The sequence below is a fragment of the Microtus ochrogaster genome, chromosome 8, assembly GCF_000317375.1.
Source record: "Microtus ochrogaster isolate Prairie Vole_2 chromosome 8, MicOch1.0, whole genome shotgun sequence".
Lineage (NCBI taxonomy): Eukaryota > Metazoa > Chordata > Mammalia > Rodentia > Cricetidae > Microtus > Microtus ochrogaster.
Genome location: NC_022015.1, coordinates 42,800,362 through 42,816,657, shown reverse-complemented (window position 1 = coordinate 42,816,657; position 16,296 = coordinate 42,800,362). Strand labels below are relative to the sequence as shown.

The following is a 16,296-nucleotide window of genomic DNA, read 5'->3' as shown; positions in this document are numbered from 1 at the left end:
GGCCAGTCTCAAACTCATAGGGATCTGCCTGCTTCTGTTTCCAGGATGCTGGGATTAAAGGTGTGCATCACCCCATCAGGCCCTCTTCTTAAGTGATTAGAAGCTGGTGAATTGGGGGCTGGAGAGATGGCTCAGTGGTTAAGAGCATTGCCTGCTCTTCCAAAGGTCCTGAGTTCAATTCCCGGCAACCAAATGGTGTCTCACAACCATCTATAATGAGGTCTGGTGCCCTCTTCTGGCCTGCAGACATACACACAGACAGAATATTGTATACATAAAAATTAAATTAATTAATTAAAAAAAAAAAAGCTGGTGAATTAGTACTCATGGGGGCTAAGGATTCACTCACTCTTCCAAAGACCCCCCAAGCTGTACCTGGGAACTTCAAGATGCTAATCCCTGGAGAAAAGAAAGTTCCACTGTGTGGAGTGACAGTGGCTCACCTCTGAATAGTTTCCTCCTGTTCTTTAACCATGTGTGCCAACTGCTGAAAAATGGAACCCAGCTCAACGATTGTAGACTCAATGTTCTGCATGGTGTCTGCCCGACTCTGGATGTAGGAATCCTTCAGAAGAAGAAAGCACCATGAAAGGGCCTGAGTTTTTAAGACCTTTTCACTATATCACATTCCAAACACCCAGGAGAACATAAGACAACAAAGGAGCTGATCCTCTACATTTCAGAGCCTGGGTACCTGCTCGTCAATGAGTTGAAGTTGCTGGCTTGTTCTAGAGTCCAACATGTCAATGGCCACGTCCCTGGAGGCTTGGGACTCTGCTCCCAAAACTATGGGACCACCCCCTGAAGAAGAAACAGGACATGGCACATTTTAATGATTAAAAGCAGGTTCAGGGCCTGTCATGGTAACACATGACTTTAACCTCTGCACTCCTGAGGCTAAGGCAAAAGGATCTGAGTTTGAGTCTGATCTACATAGCAAGTTCCAGGACAGCCAAGACTATAGAGAGAGACTCTGCCTCACAACAACAACAGAAAGCAATTCAAGGGGCTGGAGAAACAGCTCAGCAGTTAAGAGTCCTGGCTATTCTTTTAGAGGTCCTAAGTTTAATTCCCAGCAACCAGATGGTAGCTCACAGCCATCTGTAATAGACCTGGCTCCCTCTTTTGGCCTGCAGGCATATATATGCAGGCAGAACACTGTATGCATAATAAATGAATCTTACAAAAAAACAAAACAAAACAGAAAACAACAAAAAAACAATTCAAGCGGGGAATAGTGGCATATGCCTGTTATACTAGCAATAGGGATGCTACAACAGCCAGAACTTAGCTAACAGGCTTCCCATATTGCTTCTGACTTACCAAGGTGGTTGGGGGCAAGAGGCAGGGCCGACACTGGTGCCCGGGAGAACTGTTCCCGACGGTTCCTCTGTTGTTTCAGGTTCTGATGTTGGGGGGAAATGCAAAGGTCCTGAGTCTCTCTGGAAAGTGGGCATGTTGACCCCATGACTCTGGATAACTTGTCCCTTCCCCTTTTCCTCTTGGGTCCATACCACAGATTTCTCCCACCTATATAGATCCCACTTACCTCAGTCCTCACTTCTAAAACTGATTTGAAGTCATTGGACATGGAAGCCAGTTTTGACTATAAAAAGCAAGAACAATTGGGTCATTCAAAGAAGATACTTTCTGTTATCCCCTTCCTCACTTCTTCCATCCCCAGGGTCTCACCTGTAATGAAACTACAATAGTGTTGGAATGCGTCTGCAGATGCCGGCCACTCTGGCTACCCTTGGCCCTCACAAAATCTTGAAGTTGAGCAATTTGTTTGTTGAGGCTATTGATATCCTGGTAAGAGACCAGAAGAAGAGTATTAAGCAAGAAGTCTCCAGTCATTGACCCCATCTGTGTTACCCCTGGCAGAGAGGACAAGATAAAACCTACTAGTCAAGTGTCTAGTCAGATCAGAAGGTGGCACTGGGACTGTTCAAAGAGTGTCCATTCCTTGCAGAGTAAGGAAGTTGACGGTCTCACCATTTGTAAGTGAATGATTTATTTGCCCTCCACCTTTCTGCTATACTTTACCTTGTGAGGGCATAGAACCCTTACAAAGGCCAAAATCTTGTACCTGTAGCATGCTGACAGAGTACTTGAATAAAACCCAAGAAAAGGGAAGAATCACCCTATTTTCCTAGAAGTATCAAAGAAGCAAAATTTTACACAGAATTTCTAATACTGCAAAAGACTTGCTGTGATTTATTCAAAATCACATACAGTGAATTCATATCACTGCCAATGTGTCCCCTACATTCCATTCTCCACAGTGACGGCAGAGAAAACCTGTCCCAACACACTATTACCCAGGCATCAGGAATAGAGTATGATAATCAGCAAGATGGCTCAATAGACAAAAGAGCTTGTAGCCATGCCTGCCAACCTGAAGTCAACCCCAGGGACCCATAAAAGGGAAAGAGATAACCAACTCTACATGCAGGCCATGACACTTAGATACCACCCCCAAAACCACAAACAAATATAATTTTAGAATTTTTTTTTTCAAGACAGGGTTTCTCTATGGTTTTGGAGCCTGTCCTGGAACTAGTTCTTATAGACCAGGCTGGTCTCGAACTCACAGAGATCCGCCTGCCTCTGCCTCCCAAGTGCTGGGATTAAAGGTGTGTGCCACCACAGCCTGGCTTAATTTTAGAATTTTTAAAGTGAGTATGAGAAATACATTGAAGACAAAATTCAGGCATTTCTAGCCGGCGGTGGTGGCGCACGCCTTTAATCCCAGCACTCGGGAGGCAGAGGCAGGCGGATCTCTGTGAGTTCGAGGCCAGCCTGGTCTACAAAGGGAGTTCCAGGACAGGCTCCAAAGAAACCCTGTCTCGAAAAACCAAAAAAAAAAAAAAAAAAAATCAAGCATTTCTAGAGGCTTTCTAAGTAGGCCCAACCACACACCTCTCTATAACCCTGGACTCACATTCACTAATGACAGGTCTACCTTTCTAGAGTTTCTGACCAAATGCTCTTTTTGTTTCTTTGTCATATATAGCTCCTTCCTTTGGGTTCTAGCTTAGGTGAAGTACTATTTCCCATGCAGAAACTCAAACTGAAAGCTTCTGATCACCCACATTTCCTTAGTCTACCTACATACTATCAAAAACTATAAGCTAAAATACACTCGACAAATGAGATCACCTGACCAGAACCATAATCTACTAAGTGCTTATTGTGTACTCAGTACTGTGTCAAATATAACGAGAGGCCGGGGGGTGTAGGGCAGCAAACACAGGCCCTGGATTTCTTCCCTGCACCCAAACAAAAAAATTAAAAAGCAACAACAACAAAAAGCCCATTAACTGCTTTTTATTTATTTACTGTTTAAGCATCTGACAATGTTCTCTCTTAAATCAGCATAGAAAACTTTTCTACTGCTGGGTGGTGGCGGCGCACGCCTTTAATCCCAGCACTCGGGAGGCAGAGGAAGGCAGATCTCTGTGAGTTTGAGTCCAGCCTGGTCTACAATAGCTAGTTCCAGGACAGGCTCCAAAGCTACAGAGAAACACTGTAATCAATCCCCTCAAAGTCACATCCCCTCTTCTTTTTCCATTTTAGTAAATGGCACCACCATTCATCAGATGCTCAGTTGGTCATTGTGTTTTTACTTAAAATCCCACCAGAGGTAGATGGATTGCAGTGAATTTAAGGTCAGCCTAAGTTACAGAATGAGACTCTATCTTAAACTACAAATGGGCTCTAGAGTTGGTTCGGTGGTTAAGAGCACTAGTTACTCTTATAGAGGACAGGCTCAACTTCTTTTTTTATTTATTTATTTATTATGTATACAATATTCTGTCTGTGTATATGCCTGCAGACCAGAAGAGGGCACCAGACCCCATTACAGACAGTTGTGAGCTACCATGTGGTTGCTGGGACTTGAACTCAGGACCTTTGGAAGAGCAGGCAATGCTCTTAACCTCTGAGCCACCTCTCCAGCCCCAGGCTCAACTTCTAACACCCATATGTTTGTTAGCTCAAAACCATGTGTAACTGCACTTCTAGGATATCCAATGTCCTCTTCTGGCCTCCATAGGCATCAAGCACACACATGGTACAAACAGATACATGTACACAAAACACTTATAAACATTTTTAAAAATGTTTTTAAGCAGGCTAGAGGTACATGCCTTCAATCACAACACTTGGGAGGCAGAAGTAGTTCTATGAGTTCAAAGCCAACCAGGTCTACACGGTGAGACCCTGCCTCAATCAATCAATCAATCAATCAGTCAATCAATCAATCAATAATAAAAAAGCAAACAAACCCAAATAACACCTCTATCCCCTTTTTCTTCAAATCCACATGGAACTATCATTTGCTCACAATGAACCCAAATGATTTCAATTTAAACTTTGTTTTCCAGTATATATTCTATACCTATCTACAATATCTTCTTTTCTACCTCATATACTCTAACCATCTTCTCTACTCGAAAAACCTCCAAGAGCCTTTTTAATGACTACCTTCTTTTTAGTCTGCCTAATCTACTGCCTAAATGTGGCTAGTATGATCTTCAAAACCAAATCCAAATAAATACTTAAAAATAAATAAAGAATATAAGAAAAAACAAAACAGAACACAAAAAAGAAAATCCAGGGTATTGTCATCTCTCTGCTTGAAAATCTCCCAAGAACTCATCACTCAACTTTAGAATACAACCTTCATGTTTAAGTTGTTTTATGCAGGTCCTCTGTCTGGCCACTGTCTACTTCTCTAACTGTATTCTGCCCCTGTGGTATGCGATCCACACTTGAGACCTTTCCTTCTGCTATGCCCATTTTCTGCACTGCATTCCCACTTTCTGGAATACATTCTCACCAGATCATCAGATGAGCTCCTTTTCCTCACTATTCAGACACAGCTCAAATACTACTTCTTCAGCCAACCAACCTGAAATATTCTCAGCTTTGAAAATCCAGTGTCAGCAACTGACAAAAGCAAACAAATGGGCAGTCAGTGGGGTGTACACCTTTAATTCCAGCAATTGGGAGGCAGAGGCAGATGATCTCTGCGTTTAATTAAGGCCAACCTGGTCTACAAAGCAGACAGATCTCTGAATTTGAGGCCAGCCTGTACTACAGATTGAATTCCAGAACAGTCAGGGCTATACAAAGAAATCCTGTCTTAAACCTCTCCCCCAAAAAAGAAACAAACAAACAAATGATCCTCATAAAATCTGTGGGGCAGATATTACTTTTTTTCTTTCTTTACTTTTTTTTTTTTTTTTTTTTTTTTGGTTTTTCAAGACAGGATTTCTTTGTAGCTTTTGGAGCCTGTCCTGAAACTCACTCTGCAGACCAGGCTTGCCTCTGCCTCCCAAGTGCTGGGATTAAAGGCATGTGCCACCACTGCCCATGTTTGGGGCAGGTACTTTTATTATCTCTAACTTACTGATAAGACAGTGGCAGCTCAGAATTTAGGAGCTCACATATGGTCACAATCTAAGTGGATGACAAAGCAACTTCAGATTTTTCAGAAACCAGTGAGATAGTTCTTAAGTGGTTAATAACCCCAATAGCAACCCAAGACTCTTTCACCAGCATAGCACCTCTTAAATGCATTTGCTCTTTGACCTCTGCCACCATATTTGTACTATATAGTCACACCAACTGCCTCCTTAGCCTCTACCCCACCCCATCCATGTTTCAGATCAGACTCTACATGTTGCCCTGACAGATGATTCTACACTTGGTTATCAAGGTCCATAACGCTCTTACAACTAGCCACTCAGTCAAACAACCTATTTTTTTTTTTTTTTTTTGGATTTTCGAGACAGGGTATCTCCATAGCTTTTGGTTCCTGTCCTGGAACTAGCTCTTGTAGACCAGGCTGGCCTCAAACTCACAGAGATCTGCCTGCCTCTGCCTCCCGAGTGCTGGGATTAAAGGCGTGCACTACCACCGCCCGGCAAACAACCAACTTCTTGCTGGTCACTCATTTAGGCAACTAACAGTTAGGCCCGATACTATTATATAAGCACTTGTAATATACCTGTGAACAAGCAAAAAGGAAAATCCTGGACAGGCATGGTAATACATGGTAAAATCGCTGTGCTTGGGAGGCTGAGGCAGAAGAATCACAAACACCAGCATGTAGTAGCCAGGCATGGTATATGCCTTAAATTGCAGCACTCAAGAGGCAAAGACAGGTGGTAGATCTCTAAGTTTGAGGCTAACCTAGTCTAAAGAGCAAGTTCCAGGACAGCCAGGAATATATAGAGAAATCCTGTCTTCAAACAAACAAACAAACAAACAAACAAACAAACACACATGCCTGGCAGTCTTGAAAACAAAGAACCTGTTCCTGGGGTATCTGAAAAACCTTTTGTCTCCCCTCCCACTCTTTTTCTTCTATTGGAAAAGTCGAAAGGATGGAGGAAATGAAGACAAATAAACATAAGGAAATTATAGACAATGGATTTGCTTCTTCTTCCTCTTTTTTTTTTTTTTGGAGACAAGGTCTTTCTGTATAACTCTGGCTGTCCTAGTCCTGTAGCTCACTATATAGACCAGGCTGTCCTCGAACTCAGAGATCCCCTGCCTCTGCCTCCTGAGTGTTGTGATTAAAGGTACGTGCCACCACCATCCTCTGGCTGACCTCTCCTTTTTCTAATCAATACCTCTACATATAGACTCCTCAGACTGTTTGTTAGGTCCTTCTACTACCTCCACCTAGCTCTGAACCCAGCTCACATTTCATATCCTCTGTCAATCTTTCTTTTTTTTTTTTTTGGGTTTTTCGAGACAGGGTTTCTCTGTGGTTTTTGGGGCTTTTCTTGGACTTGGTTTTGTAGACCAGGCTGGTCTCGAACTCACAGAGATCCGCCTGCCTCTGCCTCCCGAGTGCTGGGATTAAAGGCGTGCGCCACCACCGCCCGGCTCTCTGTCAATCTTTCTCAGCATCCTGTTCATCCATCTTTTTGTAGAATCTTTTCTGTACTATCACCTACCCATTTTAAGTGCAGGCCCTTATGCTGGGTAACTTTTAAGAACAGTGAGCCTTTGAAGAAAATCATCTTGCTTCCCATCTGTTCCATCAGCATCTAGAACAGTGCTTTATAAATGCTAGATGTTCCTAAGTGTCTACTGACTCAATGGAGGGGCAGGGTGTGTGGACACAGGTCTAGGTACTTACCCCCTAGGGATTCATGGCGATGGAAAATGATGGAAGTAATCTAATTAGAATGCTGGGCTCTCCTGACGGCTAGCAGCTCACCTGTTTGATGATGTATGTTAGCTCCTCAATTTCTACTGCTTTATCATCAAAGAGGGACTTGCGCTTTGCCACTGCAGAGACAGACGAGGTGTTACAACAGGTAAGGGTAATAACAAGGCTTAGAGGACTAGGAATACAGTTCAGTGGTAAAGGCCTTGCTTTAAGGCACAAAGGCCTGATTTAAAATCTCCAGCACCATAGGAAAAACAAAACCTCCATGAGCCTCACTTCCTAGTACAGTTTCACTGTCCCAATCCCACCTAGGAAAGATCTACCAAACACTCACAGATTGTTAGCTTCTCCAGCTTGGCAAATGTATTGCTGAGATCTTTCCCAATGCGCCTGTAAAGGATCATCAGGGAAAAGGCTGTGGTAAAGGGCAGGAGGCAGGCTATTTCCATAAGCCCCAACACAACCAACCCCACTCAGCCAAATCAACACAGGCAAATTGACTTCTCAGCCTTTATATCACCCCACCACAAAGCCTCTCTTAACTCACTTGGCCATAAGGGTAAATTCACTGCGTTGTCTGGCAGCACGAAGAGCTGGTTTATTTGTTTGGATTCCATTCTGAAAGGTAATGTCAAAAAGTGACTGCTTTAGTTCCCTTCACGATTCACCGCTCCCTCACAATCCCACTAAACACTCTAGTGCTGTTGGCATCAGACAATCTATAAATTTATCAGGGGGTTATAGCTAAGACAAAAAGTTTTTCCATGAATGAGAAGGCTTAGAGTTTATTTATTTATTTTTATTATGCAAATGCCTTTATTTGAACTACTAAGTTAAGGCTTAGTAGTTCATTAAATTAATGAACTGTTGCTAGCTACAGAAGAACAGGGCTATGTAGTAGAAAAATTCAAATAAGAGCAAGAAGATTTAAATAAACAGTTTCGCTGTGCTGGGGAACAACATAACATAGAAGCAGATGCAGCTTTAAATCTTGACTCATCGTTTGTGGTATTCAGAACAAGTTACTTAAACTATTCTTAATCTCTACTGAAGACAATTCTTCCACTCTTACTGGTAACATTCGATAATCTAAGATCTGTGAAGTAAATTTAGGTAACTAGCAGATAAAACGTAAGCATTAGTTGGGCTCACACCTGTCTTTCCACTCCGGGACCTTACCTGCCGGCTCTGCAGCGACTTACAGGCGGACAGGAACTCCTGGGTCCGATCCCGGCAGGACATGGTGTCGGGAGGGGAAGGGACCAGGGCCACCGGGGTGGACAAAGGAGCGATGTCGCTGCTGCTACTGATAGCAGTTGCAGGGGACAGAACCTGTGTCTTTGAGAGACCCAGGTAGACACCCTGATCCGTGTTCTTAGATCCGTAGCGTTTCCGCGGGATCATTGAGTCGCATAACCTCGGACTGTTGTGGAGAGGAGAACGTCATTCTCCAGACAGCCTCTTTCCCCAAACTCTTCCCTCAACTAGCAAATCCTCAGGCCCTTTCCCGTATTTGACAGACTTTCGAGCCCAAGGCCACCCGTAGATCCTGCAGCCCGGCCACGGCGAGAAGGGTCGGCTTCCTCCAGGCCCAAGGCGTGCTCCTCAGATTCTCCTTCCAACTTGGCTCTGATGGCCAAAGCACCGGCCGGTGGCCCTAAAGTCGAGAAAACAGCCAGAGCCTGGTCCTGCGGCCCTGAGCCTCTAGCCAGACCTTTGCAGTTGGCCCAGATCATAAACGTGCCCTCTGGTTTACGTGTTTTCCTTCACCCCCTCACGGGAAACCGACAACCGACCTCCAGAGGTGGACACACTAGGGTGGGCGGAGGGGGGAAACCTCTAAAGTGTTTATTTAAAACAGGAAGTCCCACCTCCATCAAAGTTCCGCCTGTTGGAAGACTGCAGCCACCGATTGGACAGGGCCGACGTCTTTCTCAACAAGGCCTTTCCTGATTGGACAGCGAGGTATGCGCTTTCGCGGAGCCGCCAGCAGGACTTGCCCCTGGCTCCCTTCTTTGCCCCCTCCCCCACCGTCAAGCCGCTGCCCCTGAGCTGAGACGACCGACAAAGACTGGACCTACATTTGAGCGAAGCCCTACCTCCTCTGCTGCCTACCGCCGCCGTCACTGCCACTCTTCCCAGGCCGTCGCCGCCTCCTCGCCGGACTTGTAAGCCGCCGAAATCGGACCCAAGAGCAGGAGCCGCCACGTCACCCACGCATAACCCCACCCCCGTGACGTGCTACCGCGCCACGCCTATTTTTCTAAGCCCGGAGACAGGAAGCACACACCCCTGCCCCTGCGAGCTCACCTCCGCTTTCCCATTGGCTAGGTTGCCGCCGCGGCCCCGCCCCTGAGGCGCAGAAACAGATCCCAAGGAGCTGGGCCAGAGGCTTCTTAAAGAACCCATGGTCCCTGCACCTACAAAGCTGGAAGCTGAGGCTTAAGTGCTTTCGGCAGATCCACAATATTAGTTTTATTCTCTGGATGTTGGGGAGGATGAGAACAGGGTTGGAGTCAGCCCTTTTCTGGTTCCTTATGGCTTCCCTCACGTTTGCGCTCCTGGATCTGACTGTCCTGCTTTTGAGTCTGTTCTGAGGGCCTCTTGCTTGACCCCCGACGGCTGAACATGGATAGCCTGCGCCACAGCACGGTTATCAGAAGACTTTCGTTAGATCTTTGTTTGCGGCGGCCTGTGTTGTCCAAATCGTCTCTGGTGCCTGCAAAGGCCACGAAGCCACTTTGTTCAGTTCTGCTCTTATAGTTTTGATTATGAGCCTCGCCTTTAATGGCTGAGCCATCTCTCCAACCCCAGTTCTGATGTCTCTAATCCAACCTCTTGGGACAGCCCTTTCTTAGTTACTTCCCACTCCCATTCCCCCTCCCGCGACCCATTTGTGAGTCTGGTCCTACCTTCCCCGTTCCCGTCCTCTCTTGCTTGGTCATCAGAGGTCTGACCGTCCTTGTCTTGACAGCAGCCCATGGCCCCGAGAGGCGCAGGACTCTGCCACCCTCCCCAACCTGCTTAACTCTGTGCCTAGCTTTTGTGACGTCATGTCTCCCACAGCCCAGGTAAGGGAACCCCTCCCACGCACAAGCCACCTCTCCTTTCTCCCATCACAAAAGGTTCAGGATCTGTGTGTGTTGGACTGTTTATTAACAAAATGAGCAAGGGCCTTCAAGGACTGGTAGATCCAGGCCGCTTCTTTTTCTTTCTTCTTGTTTGGAGCGTCTCTTGTGTCTGATCCAAACTGGGGAGCTTCCGCTTGGCAGCTGCCTCCAAAGATGCCCAAAGTTCATCTGTCTCTGTGTCTTCTGGAGGCACCATGTTGGGCTCTTGAGGTTCTTGGGGCTCATTCTGATGAATGAGAAGGAAACTCAAGAATCAGTGTCAAGGGAGAGACTGGCAGAAAGATAATGCCTCTGGACACCACCACTTTGATCTAGAAGCCAAAGCTACTGTGTTCTGGAGACCTCACCCTTGGCGATAAGCTTGAACATCCCTCAGGGAAATTAAGTTACAGTAAAGAGACAGCCGGGGTCTATGTTTAAACTGCCTCCCATTCTCTCTACCGAGAATCCCTTGCCATCATGCCTTTGGCTCCCACATTCCTACACCTAAGTAGTTGCTCACCTCCCAGTTATCCCTGCTTGACAGGAGGAGGCAGTTCAGTTGAGACTTGAGATAAACCTGTAAAATAAAAGGGGTCTTGAGTCCAGATGAGCTGAGTCCAGACGAGCTGAGACAGAAACTTGAACATGGGGCACAGGGAGCAGGAGAGGTTCCAGAAAAAGATGTCAGCAGAAGTAAATGCCGGAGGGCTGGGCTCTCACCTTATGCTCTAGCCCACGTGGATTTCGGATCCTGTGTATCCTCAAGACTCTGTCCAAGCCACAAGAGGCTAATAGGGGCTTAGAAGGGTGGCACTGCAGCCCACGGACACTGCCTGCCAACCCCTTCAGACAGCCCAGTAGACGCCCTGGAGAAGGTGGAGGCATCAGTGCTAATTGCCTAGCTGATGGACATCTAATTAGTTACTGTTCAAACTACTTATGTTTCAGTACTTAATCCTCAAAATACCCTAGAAACAGGAGTTACCAGTGATATTCCAATTTTACAGGTAAGGAAACAAAGACACAGGGAGCAATAACTAATCCAAAGTCAGTTTTTGGTAAGACCAGAACTTGAACTGAGGGAAGGAATGTGGCACTGTCAGGGCTCAGTGCCCCCCCCCCCCCCCCCAAGCAACCCACTGTCCACTCACCTTGCCGAAAATCAATTTCTGCTAGCTGCCCATGAGTGTTCCCTACGATGACAGAACTATGGAGGAGACCAGACAGGGGCTCAGCACAACTTCTGGAGTCATTCCAGACTCCCCTCCCCTCAATACTCACTTGCCCTCAGGAGTAAGAGTCATAGCTGTCAGGGGGTACTCTCCATAGGTGGCCTCCAGGACTGGCCGGCGCTGAGGAGAGACTGGATCATAGACACGGACCTAGAGGAAGACTGTGGTATCACAAGAGTATCCTTACCTACACTGGCCCCCATTATCTTCATATCTAGCATCAGCCTTCTGAAGACTGCTTACTATTTAATTTTCTTTTCTTCAAGACAGGGTTTTTCTGTGTAGCACTTGCTGTCCTGAAACTTTCTCTGTAGACCAGGTTGGCTTCAAACTCACAGAGATCCACCGGCATCTGCCTCCTGAGTGCTCAGATTAAAGGAGTGCCTGGCAAGACTGCTTACTATCTATAAGCCCCTCAGAGAAACTTCCTCATTTGAGGTATGTCCTTCATCTCATCTCAGAATGTCGGGGCAAGAACTGCTTAGGAGCATGAGCACAGGCTGAGGGCAGGTGTCTATGTCTGAGAATTTGTAAACATTTTTGTCTCTCATATGTGCAGCTGATGGTAGCAGAGAAACAGAAAAGCAAGCTGAACCAAAGCTAGAGGGTGGTGGATTTCAAGCATGAAAGCTTAGCGTTACCAAGGGAGGGGTGGGGAGGTCTTCATATGTTATGAACAAAGGCCTAGTATCTAAATTAGACTTTAATGTGAGGGACTATACAAATGGCAAATAGTGACCCAACCTGCTCGAGTCTCAGAACTTCAAATGAAATAAGTCACAAAAGATCCCTAGCCAAGAGCTGACACCAGAAAGGCGTCCTCAAAGTATATTAGACACATGAATATTGCTGTTGCTTTTTCTTTTATTCTTTGGCTCTTTAAGTAATCTTGGGGGTGGGCCCGCCACCCAGCTCCCAAGTAAACCATACACATGAAGTCTTTTTCTTACTTATGAATGCCCGACTTTAACCTAGCTCGTTTCTATCCAGCTTTCCTTAAATTATCCTCTCTACCTTTTGCCTCTGGGCTTAGACCTTTCTCTTTCTTCTGTATATCTTACTTTCACTCTTCCTCTGTGGCTGGGTATGTGACTGGCCCCTAGAGTCCTCTCCTTGTTCATGTTCCTTCTTCCTCTTTTTTCTCCCAGGTTTCTCCTTCCAGCCCCACCTATCCTTTCTCCTGCCTTGCTATTGGCTATTCAGCTCTTTATTGGACCATTAGGTCCTTTAGACAGGCAAAGGATCACAGCTTCACAGAGTTAAACAAATGTAACATAAACAAATGCAATACATGTTTGCACCATTATACAAATGTTCCACAGCATAAACAATATTTTACAACACATGAGGACTACAAAGTAATTCTATGACCAGAATATGCTCAATCTCATCAGATCTCATGAGCCTGGTTAGTAGTAGTAGATGGGAGGACTATATAATTGCTTTGACAGCCAACCTGATATCTACCCAGAATATCTGTTCCCTATGGAAACTAGTGTGAAAGGAATACTCCCTTTGCTTTCCCTTCTAGGTAGGAGAAATAGAAAGTCATAGTTCAAGAAATTCCATCCTAAAATGCAGTAAAGGGAAAGTCATTGGCTCAGCCATGGGCTTGACCAGCTGAGGAAATATGAGCTCCTTTGAAAACCCAGGAAAGAAGACAGTGAGATACCATGGGAACCTATTCTGCTAGGAGACAAGTTTTTTCTAGAAAGTTGTTTCAATCCAGGAATAAGCAAAAGAATCTCACCTGGTGGTACCCTGTGCATGTGACAAGCTTCTGTGATCCAGGGAGGAACTGTATATCCTGATCCCAAATAGGAACCCGTAGATCCAGCCAATCATTTCGCACCTGGTGTGAAGGTACATACAGAACACAGGTAAGCTTGACCTGCTCCATCCCCCGAAAGCCCACATAAGCCCCAATCACAGTCAGTGGCCTCCACTTCCTCCAACTTCAAAGCATTCCCCCATCCCTCATCACTTACATTCTTGGCCCGGAACACTGGCTGCTCAGACCTCTGTAGGTCCCATACTTTCAAAGCATTCTCTTTCCCACATGTGGCAACCACATGAGTATGTGCTGGGTCTTGGCGCATCCTACACACCCCAGGACCCACCTTTAGTTCCAAGAGCTGGAAAGAATTAAAGGCAAGTCAGTCCCAGAGTCCTTAGCCCTTAATCTTTTGCCCACCAAATTCCCCATTAGACCCCTACACCCTGGCTCCAACTCTCTCAAACCACTAGGGCAGGTGAACCTTACTGGGTCAGGTGATGCTTCCTTGTCATCATCACACCAGACTCTAAGAATCCCAGAATCCACACATGTGATGAGGGTGCTACAATCAGAGAAAGGAACATTGCAATTTTAAAACGTGTAAACCAGGTTTAGTGGTACATACCTACCTGTAAAGGGCATGGGAAGTGGGGGACGGGGAGAGGCACCAGGAATTCAAAGTCAGCCTGAACTACTTATAGAATTCAAGGCCATCCTGGCTATATGAGACCCTGTCTCAAAGTCAAACAAACACAAACCAAACAAAAATAACATATAAACCAAGAAGCCCAAACCTTTTCCCAGGCTCTGGACAGCCTGAACCTATGCTCTTCCTCACATCTGCCTACCTAGATTTTAGCACTATATTGCTTGCCTGGGCTGTGGCAAACAGCATCTCTATGCTCCTCACTCCTACAGGCTCAGAGCTTGGTCCATGGCACTTCCCGTTCAAAACCCAATATATTCTCCATTACCTATGAAATAAAATCTCAACTTAGTACAAAAGCCCTTTCCATTTAATCTCAACCAAATCCAAAGCCAAACCTACATGTATAAAAAATGCTTCCTTGACTTCAACCTCCAAATGCTATTTGTCCTTTATACAAAGCCTTTTAGTCTTTTAACACTTAGTCTCTGCTCAGTTAGTGTCTGCTTTTTAGAATGTTCTCGTCTCTTGTCTGTCAAGATTATTCCTGTATGTTAAGACCTAGTTCAAAACTCCATCCTCTGCATATTCTTTCTGGAGCTCACCTATTGAATCACTAATACAGCCTTCTCTCCGATCTAGAGAAGCTGCACCTAGATAACTAAAGATAACTAACCTAACCTACGGGAATCTTCCTTCCTAGTCATCTCTTTGGAAGTTTCATTATCTTATTGGTTTTTGTCAATCACTACTTAAAAGCATGCTCAAAAGCATGAGAATACTTGCACAGAACATTATACAGGAGCCAGGACAAAAACTGTTGGATGCAAACTTTATGAAGGCACATATTTTACCCAGACCCTTGGACTTTTCCCTGATATCTGGCATTCAGTAGCTTTCCAATAAATGCATGTTATAGGAATGAATGAAAGCAAGAACACGGTTTGCAATCACCCATAGGCTGTATCATCTAAGGGTTTAACTTCAGCATTCAGTTCACCCAAGGGAGACTCAATACTCTTCCGGTGACCTGAGCTAGGGTATACTCCTTACCCATCGGCCTGGGCGAGACCGCGGAACGTGCCCTCCCCGCCTGGGCAGTGTCTCTGCCTCTGGAATGTACCCTCCTCGGCGTTAAAGTGCTTTACAGTCCTGTCCGCGCAGCCCACCAAGATCTGCCAGCAGAGAAGGGAAGGATGGGAGAAGAGCAGGGCTGCCGGGCCAGTCTCCTAGCTCAGGCCGGGCGAGTGGTCACTCACCTGGGTCTCGCCACCTGCGCCCCAGCACAGAGCATTCACCGCCTCCTCACGTCTCGGCTGTCCGGACGGCGTGAAGTTTGACGCATGTTTCCGCTGAAGGTTCACCCCTGAGGGACGAGGACGTCAGTCACGCTGGGGTGACAAGCGACTTCTACACTTTCGGACGAACAACACAAACACTCACCTTTCAGGATCCCCGTCTCGGTGCCGACCCACACATGGTTTCCTAGCGCAGAGGTGGCCGCCATCGCGGAGCAGCCGATGACTCCACTTCCGGCGCGCCACCACCTGCATAATCAGGGGGCGCCGGATTCAAATCTTGACGACACGGAACCAGTCTCCTCCCCCCGCCTCTTCCCCCTCCTTTCCCCCGCCCATGCTCCATCCTTATATCTTTTAGAGACAAGGTTTCTTTGTGGCTTTAGAGCTCTGTGGGTTACTGTCCAGCTAGGGCTACACAGTGAGACCTTGTCTCAAAAAACAAGCAAACGAACGAACAAAAACAAAACAAACCGCAAGAAACAAAGTGCGGAGAGCGCTCGTGTCATTAACCCAACCTCTGTGGATTATAGCTCAGGTTCGTTGTTTTTTTTTTTTTTTTTGAACCCAGGTAAGCCATGAACCCACTTTGTAATCTAGGCGGGCCTTGATTTTATAGTCCTGAGTCAGCCTCACAGTAGCTGGGAATTACAGACTGATTTCAAACAGGCTCAGTTCGGACAGCGCCATTCTGGAAGCAGGAAAAGTAGGGACCGCAAAACTCTGCCAACCCCACCTTGTTTTAGCTTTACGGAAAAAACAAAAACCAAACAAACGGAAAACTACAAACAGGATAATCTTGTTTATGGAGAACTGAAAAGTAAGGATCATTTCGCTCTGTCAGTGAAAAGCATCCTTTCTGAACTGCAATGATGGGTGGGTGGAGCCTGCTCTCATAGGTCTCTCTATCCTGTGTTGGCTTATCTTCCGCACTATTAAAGGAATTTCAGAAGTGATTCATTCTTTTCTTCTTTCCTCCCTCCCTCCGTCTCTTCCTTTTTTTTTTTTTTTTTTTTTTTTTTTTTTTTTTTTTTTTTT

The 16,296-nt window shown here is 45.8% G+C and overlaps 3 protein-coding genes across 5 annotated transcripts in view; all 3 read right to left on the bottom strand.

The window, feature by feature from the left end:
* Nucleotides 1-9,423, bottom strand: part of Stx5 (syntaxin 5) — an 18,876-nt gene extending 9,453 nt beyond the window's left edge. The window contains exons 1-10 of one of the 3 annotated variants that reach the window (XM_005351898.2): nt 9,292-9,423; nt 8,372-8,849; nt 7,740-7,810; nt 7,527-7,582; nt 7,241-7,311; nt 1,693-1,809; nt 1,550-1,606; nt 1,324-1,405; nt 695-801; nt 444-565 (exon numbers count right to left, since the gene is read on the bottom strand). In XM_005351898.2, coding sequence (XP_005351955.1) covers nt 444-565; nt 695-801; nt 1,324-1,405; nt 1,550-1,606; nt 1,693-1,809; nt 7,241-7,311; nt 7,527-7,582; nt 7,740-7,810; nt 8,372-8,596 — 908 coding nt within the window. In that variant the 5' untranslated portion in view covers nt 8,597-8,849; nt 9,292-9,423. Of the gene's footprint in view, nt 1-443; nt 566-694; nt 802-1,323; nt 1,406-1,549; nt 1,607-1,692; nt 1,810-7,240; nt 7,312-7,526; nt 7,583-7,739; nt 7,811-8,371; nt 9,049-9,291 lie in introns of those variants that run through there. The other 2 variants (XM_005351899.2, XM_026781457.1) reach the window with 2 other exon arrangements.
* Nucleotides 9,424-9,649: 226 nt separating this feature from the next.
* Nucleotides 9,650-10,174, bottom strand: LOC113456519 (testis-expressed protein 54-like). Its single transcript, XM_026781181.1, has 2 exons — nt 10,083-10,174; nt 9,650-9,904 (listed from the first exon to the last, which is right to left on the bottom strand). The coding sequence occupies exons 1-2, from the start codon at nt 10,172-10,174 to the stop codon at nt 9,709-9,711; spliced, it is 288 nt and encodes a 95-aa protein (XP_026636982.1). The 3' UTR covers nt 9,650-9,708.
* A 155-nt stretch (nt 10,175-10,329) lies between these two features.
* On the bottom strand, nt 10,330-15,476 carry Wdr74 (WD repeat domain 74). The gene is made up of 11 exons (XM_005351895.3): nt 15,404-15,476; nt 15,220-15,326; nt 15,014-15,135; nt 13,801-13,876; nt 13,526-13,672; nt 13,288-13,389; nt 11,587-11,687; nt 11,457-11,512; nt 11,026-11,171; nt 10,826-10,882; nt 10,330-10,549 (listed from the first exon to the last, which is right to left on the bottom strand). Exons 1-11 carry the CDS (start codon nt 15,465-15,467, stop codon nt 10,370-10,372), a joined length of 1,158 nt encoding a protein of 385 aa, XP_005351952.1. The 5' UTR covers nt 15,468-15,476; the 3' UTR covers nt 10,330-10,369.
* Between the last annotated feature and the right edge of the window lie 820 nt (nt 15,477-16,296).

Bases quoted from the DNA above. Each gene is read 5' to 3' on its own strand.
- Wdr74 (XM_005351895.3), bottom strand. From the start codon at position 15,467: ATGGCGGCCACCTCTGCGCTAGGAAACCATGTGTGGGTCGGCACCGAG. The intron at 10,883-11,025 runs GTGAGAGCCCAG...TTTATTTTACAG, and splicing joins CACGTGGGCTAGAGCATAAG to GTTTATCTCAAGTCTCAACT. The intron at 10,550-10,825 runs GTGAGCAACTAC...CTCATTCATCAG, and splicing joins CAAGCAGGGATAACTGGGAG to AATGAGCCCCAAGAACCTCA.
- LOC113456519 (XM_026781181.1), bottom strand. From the start codon at position 10,174: ATGGGCTGCTGTCAAGACAAGGACGGTCAGACCTCTGATGACCAAGCA. The intron at 9,905-10,082 runs GTCGCGGGAGGG...TGCAGGCACCAG, and splicing joins AGGACCAGACTCACAAATGG to AGACGATTTGGACAACACAG.